Source organism: Gavia stellata, chromosome 20, assembly GCF_030936135.1.
Source record: "Gavia stellata isolate bGavSte3 chromosome 20, bGavSte3.hap2, whole genome shotgun sequence".
NCBI classification, from domain to species: domain Eukaryota; kingdom Metazoa; phylum Chordata; class Aves; order Gaviiformes; family Gaviidae; genus Gavia; species Gavia stellata.
Window position 1 is genome coordinate 15332888 of NC_082613.1, and position 6291 is coordinate 15339178.

The window sequence follows — 6291 nt, forward strand, 5'->3', positions numbered from 1 at the left end:
TCTTTCTGCAGGGAGGCGAAGCTCTGCCGAGGGGGAAGGACCATGGCTGGTCCTCCCCCAGGCTGCTGGGTGTCCACGTTCCACCCCCAGCACAGGTGTGAACGGAAGCTGCAATTCCCAAAATGCTTGCAAAGATCAGTGGGCTGTTGTGCAATTGTGTTTGAAGGAAAGTGGATTGTCTGAGGTGGATGGCAGGAGTCAGATCAGCCCTGCAAGTACGCACTGAACCCAAGCAGAGGGGGTCTAACCTGGCTACTAATCAGTCTTATGCACAGGACGCTCAAGACCCTGCGGGCCTTTGGGGAAGATGTAGAGAGAACAGGCTGTCTGGGGACATCAGGATGAGAAACTTGAGTTCCAGTGCTTCTAAGATTAGGCAGCAGCTGATCAGCTACTTCTGTCATTAAACATTAAGCACTAGCAGCTATAAAAGTGATAGGAATCCCACATTAGGTGTGAAGTCCTTCTCTGGATTTGTTTTGCTATATTTGCTTTTCTTTCCTGGTTATTGTTTCCCCATCAAAAAGAGAAACAAAACTGATTGCCATTTCCAGATGGGGTGTGATCTGAGACAAGTTCGTAGTGGGTGCACAGTCCGTGCCAGCAATGCCTCTCTCATTCTGCAGGAGCACTGGCCTCCGATGGGAGCTCCTCTACACAGGGCAACGCGTACCTGCCTGATTACAGAGTCATTAACGAGCCACAGCAGGGCCCATCTCTGCCCCATTCTACCTCTAATTGGCCAGGACAGAGACTGGCTCCTGTCTGCTGCTTCCCTGAGCTGTCAGTCACTGAGGGTCCCTCCTTACCCCACTTCCCCAGCCAGTATAAAAAGGCAGAGCAGGGGGGATGGAGTATGGTGTGGTGTTTGGTTCTTCTTTGCTGGTCATCTGCTCACCTCACGCAGGACAAAAAAGGTACTCTTCTCAAATTTTTTGGTGTTAAGGCTGTGATTGTTCTATGAGCTTCTGGTTCATGTTTAGATGTTTCTTACTTGGCTTAATTGCAGAGTCTTAATGAACTTAAGGTTGCTCGTAGTTCTGCCTTGGAAGGTTCAATGCAGCCTGTGCTGGTTTTGACTGAAAAGTTAGTTCAGGTTGGGGTGTACTAACAGCAGTAAAGCAGCCTTTTGAGCTGGTTTATTCTTTTTTCCTAGTTCTGCTGTTATTAGGTCTTCTAATGTAAGACTTCTTCTAAACCTTGGTGGGGAGAAAGGAGGTACCAGGTGTCTCTTCTAAATATATTGATAATGAGCATTATGGTCTCTCTGATAAGACCTTTCCTGGGTGTGGAAAGACCTTCTCACCATTCATCTGATAATACAAACTATGTGAAACTTAAATACTAAGTGGCTTTGCAAGTAGCACAGTTCCCTTTCTCCTGTAAGGGGAAGAGGCTCACTTTTGGGGTTTTCCCTTAATGGGCACTAAAGGAACTTTTCCCTTCAATGAAGTCAGAGGGGAGGCTCACCAGCTGCTTTGTCTCTCTTCTTCCTGAACCATGGTACTAAATGCATTTCAGTGGCAATGGCCTCAGCTATGCCTGACAAAGAGGAAGCTGCCAAGAGCTCTCTGGAGGTGAAGGAAGAGGAGCAGCAGGTAGGTGCTCCATGTGAGAGGTAATGCGTGGCAGCTCCTGGGTGTGGGGAGATGGGTCTGCTGTGGCTGGGGGCAGCTAAGCCTCCACAGAGGCTTCCTCTGCTCAGGCAGCTGCCCTGCAGCTTCTCTGGAAGTGTGGGTGGCAGCACAGCAGAAGGAGTAGGCCTGAAGACCCTGTAAGTAACCTCCTAGGCTAAGCAGAATAGCCTGGTCTTGACTAGGAGATGTATTTCTCTAACTCTGAAGTCAAGACCCTGGCTTGCTGCAGGCAACGCTTCTGTGGAAAGGCTCCCATGTTTCAGCAGTCCTGAAACCTGTTGCACTTTCTGTATTCCCAAGACCAGCAGCATGCTTCTTGCAGATGAGTGTAAAGTCAGTCAACCTAAAACCAACCTGATCCTGTTCTGATGAAACTTTTCCTGGAGGGTTGGCTTATTAAATAGCTACACTAAATGAATTGGAGCTGGATATGGGTCCAGAAGTATTGAGGCTGCCCACAAATTCAGCTGCCCCTTGGGTAGCATTGCACTAAAGGAAGACCTTGCTAGAATGGACCAACTGATAAGTGTCAATGCTCCACAGCTTGTTTCTCAATTAAGTTGCAGATCTTAAAGCAATTCTTCAAGCAGGGCAAGCCTTGCTTCCTCAGCTGGACTAGGTGACCTGAACAGGCAAACATAAGAGGAAGTTCTGGGGCACCACTGCATAGAAAGTTTGGTGTCATGTTTGTAAGCTTCATAGCTTTTTTATCTTCTAGGATGCAGTAAATCAGGTGGCTAACCTGACCTTGGTCAGTTCTGCCAGTGACATGGTTTCTACAGCTTATGCCTCTGCTAAGGAGAGCCACCCTTACATCAGATCTGTGTGTGATGCAGCAGAGAAAGGAGTGAAGAGTGTGACTGAAGCCACAGCCAGCTGTGTGCAGCCAGTTCTGACTACGCTGGAGCCTCATGGTAATCCCCTGTGGAAGGATAGGTTTGCACCTGCCTGTGAGGGAGTCTGGCTCTTCCCAGGGCTGGAAGGAGCCCTATGATATGGAAGTGTGCCTCTCCATCGCCATCCTAAAAGAACTAGTCCTGGCTTACAAGTAAGGCTAAAAAGCTGAGTCCTAGTCCAAGTAGTGTGATGGAGTGTTGCTCTCTGGAGGACCAGGACTTGACTCTGACTACCCTAAAGCTGATCTTGCAAGATCTAAAGTATTAGGTTGCAGTTGCTTATAGTCAGATTATTACAGGCTTGTGGTGGCAACAGGAAGAAGCCTCCTCTTGGAGGACTCTTACACCTAAAGGTCCTGTTTGCCATGGCCCTTGAACATGACTGTGGCATCTGAGAAGAAGCTCTAAACTCCTGGAGGGAGAGGGCCTATTCCTAATAGCAAGTATCTGACAAAACAGTCCATGTGACAGGCCTGAGTTCACTCTAAGCCCAGAGTGGGCATCTCCCTACTGTTGGTTACTATGTGATCCTGGATCCTTGGGATGGGAAGGCTTGGGCAGCAATGAGGGCTAACCATCTACGTAGCTAAGAGCTCAAGAAGCTGCAGGGGGGGGTTGTCCCATGTAGGTGGTTATGTCTGTACAAGTATATATTGATTGCTGTTAAAGTGAATAGATCTATGAGGAGACTAAGACAAGCTGGTCTACAAATCCAGCTTACAACACCACACCTGGCTTGGTGATTTGGATGGAGGCTTTCATCTAAGCTCCCTGCAGAGCAACATGGTCAGGAAGGTAGGACTTGTTTCTCCTGCAATTCCCTCTCACAAGTTTTGACACTTTTTTTTCTCCCCCAGTTGCTGCAGCAAGTGAGTATGCCTCCAAGGGCTTGGATAAACTAGGAGAAAAGCTCCCACTCCTTCAAAAGCCAGTGGACCAGGTAAGAATCAAAAGCTGGGCTGTCCCTTGCTGGCAGAGGGACCTGGTCCTTGTAGGGTTTCTAACCTTGGGAGTGAAGGAGGCTTTCATATGAGGAACAAACCACCCCTAGGTGCATAGTGCAAGCTCCTACAGGAGTAAATACTTAGCAAACACTATGCTAATTGTCCTCTTGGTGCAGTTCAGAATTGTAGAGCACTACATGATCCAATTGACATAAGTCTCATCTTCCACAGATTATTTCTGAAACAAAAGAGCTGGTGTCATCCAAAGTGGCTGATGCAAAGGATGCTGTGAGCAGCAAAGTGATGGGGGTGGTAGATGTAACTAAGGACACTCTTCAGAGCAGTGTGGAGACTGCCAGGTCTGCAGTGACCAGCAGTGTGGGGATGGTTATGGACTCCAGAGCGGGCCAGATGGCTGTAAGTGGGGCAGAAGCTGTGCTGGGGAGAACAGAAGACACCTCTCTCCCCATTGGAAATGAGGAACTAGGTAAGGAAACAGTGTATGTGACTACTTGTAATGGGAACCATTACAGTGGGGGTGGTCAGCCCCATTCCTCACCCCGCTACTCTGGAATGGGGAGTGCCATGCTGGAGGCTACCTTGGTCTTAGTCCAAGATCTCCTGACACTTGTTGCTCTGTCTGGTAAGCATCTCTGGTCAGCCCCTTACAGATACTGTCTCTTTCCTCAGCCAAACTGGCAGTGTCTGAGGAGGGTGCAGACATAATGTCTGTGAAGGAGCAGCAGGAGAAGAGGAGGTACTTTGTGCGGTTGGGGTCTCTCTCTGATGAACTTCGCCTCTTTGCCTACCTGCGCTCAACAGAAAAAATGAAGCAGGTCTGGCAGGGCATGCAGGAGGCCCTTGCACAGCTTCACTGCGCCATTGAACTGGTAGGTAGAGCCTGTTCTCCTGGCAGGAGGAGGATCAAATTGTTGGCTTGGGCTCAATATCATAGCTATGATAGAGCTGTGTTTTTTCACCAGCAGAGATATCTGTCTTGACATGCTTATCTTCCCCTGCCACAGATTGAAGTATTTAAGCAAGGATTTAATCAAAAGCTTCAGGAAGGGCAGGAGAAACTACACCAGATGTGGCTGGACTGGAGTAGGAAGTCTTCCAAAGAGAGTGGAGATGAAGGCTCTGCAGAGCCAGAGGTACCTCTTGGGGAGGGAAGAAAAGGGCTCTGGGCATGTCCTTGATTTTTTTTTAAAATCTTTTTTGGAATTAACTCACTCCTTTGGTCTTCTCCTTCCTGCCTCCTCCCAGGAGATGGAGTCTCTGGCCCTGCTTATGGCATGCAGTATCACACAGCAGCTGCAAATCACCTGCTGTAAAATAGTGTCTGCAATCCAAGGTCTTCCCTCAAGCCTTCAGGATAAGGTGAAACAATCTCTTAGTACCATAGAGGAGCTTCATGCTTCTTTCTCAGCAGCAAACTCCCTCCAGGACTTGCCTAGCAGTGTCTTGACCCAGAGCCAGAGGCAGTTGGCTGTGATCCGGGAGTACATGGAGGAGCTGCTGGACTACCTGAAGAACAACACACCTCTGTCCTGGCTGGTGGGACCCTTCTCCCCCAGGGAAGAGGAGGTGGAAACCTCTCGGGAGGAGGAACCCTTGCAGGAGAAGGAAGCAGGGACAGCAGGAGCAGGGGATCAGGAAGCTTCCACCACCCTGATGTAAAGGATAAGGCCATGAGCACAGGGCTGCCTGGAATGAGTCTGAGGGTTTGGTCTTGGCTTTGTGTAACTCCACTCTCCAGCTGAGGGTGGAGCTGTCACAGCTTGGATGATTATTGGGTACTGGTAAATAAATCCTTAGATGCTTCTAAGGAAGGTGGTGGAAGTAGCAGGGCCACTCTTAAGTGCTTGTAGCTGCCTTCAGAAATAGTGGCTGAGCCCTGGGCCAGGAGGAGAACAGAGCTGAAGCTCTGCAGTGCTCCCACCTCCCTAGCAAGCTGTCCATGGTATGTCTTTCATCAGTGTACCCAGGCACTGCTGATATTCAATACAGTGATTGCTGTTGGTCTTAAACCCTCAGCTAGTATATAGTGTAAAGAATTCCCTTCCTAGAAGCTGCTTGTACTAAATCATAACTGCTTAAATAAAACTACTGCATGCAAAAACACTTACTGTCTCTGTTCTCTCTTGGAGAGAATGCAAGAGTGAGTATTGCTCAACATGTGAACTGTACTCTTCCTACCCATTATCTAGTCCTTGATGTGGGATGGTGCAGTAGGGAATACAAGAACTGGTGAGCAGTCAGTGGTACAGTAAGGATTGCAGCTGGTAAGCCCTGGTACTGTCCTGGGAAGTACCAAGTTTTAATTCCTTCTCACTCCCAAGCCTGGAGGCATGTATATGCCTTCCTGGCACTTCCCCATGCTTGGAGAAGCTGTAGGGAGCTGTCAGGCTCCTGACATCCCTTGTCATTAGTCCTTCTAGGTCTAATTACCTCCTGTAGTTGTCTGCTGCTACCTGATAAAGCCTTCAGTCTGGTGGGGTAGTGTGTTGCAGGAGTGGCTGCCTGGGAGAGATGTGGACTCCTTGATGGAGAGTTGTTAGGGTGTAGGTGACAATACTTACTGTCAGCACTGACCTCCCCTGGCCAGGAGATAGTTTAGTTGAGCTAAGAGCTCTTCAGCTGCCATGTCTGACCCTCTTCCAGAGAGTTGGAACAGCCAACGGCCCGGTGCTTTGAGGCTTGCCAGACAGTGATGTAGCTGAGACTGATGGACCAAATGCTTATAGAACTTCTAAATGCAAAGCTCTGCTCTTTGTCATTCTGCCTTCAAGGAAAGAAGTGGAATCTGCTCTC

The 6291-nt window shown here is 48.8% G+C and overlaps 1 protein-coding gene across 1 annotated transcript; it reads left to right on the forward strand.

Moving 5' to 3' along the window:
* The first annotated feature begins 849 nt into the window (after positions 1–849).
* LOC104262492 (perilipin-3) lies at positions 850–5157 on the forward strand. The gene is made up of 8 exons (XM_009818866.2): positions 850–917; positions 1454–1598; positions 2356–2551; positions 3391–3473; positions 3709–3964; positions 4168–4367; positions 4503–4631; positions 4744–5157. Exons 1-8 carry the CDS (start codon positions 850–852, stop codon positions 5155–5157), a joined length of 1491 nt encoding a protein of 496 aa, XP_009817168.2.
* Positions 5158–6291: the final 1134 nt, after the last annotated feature.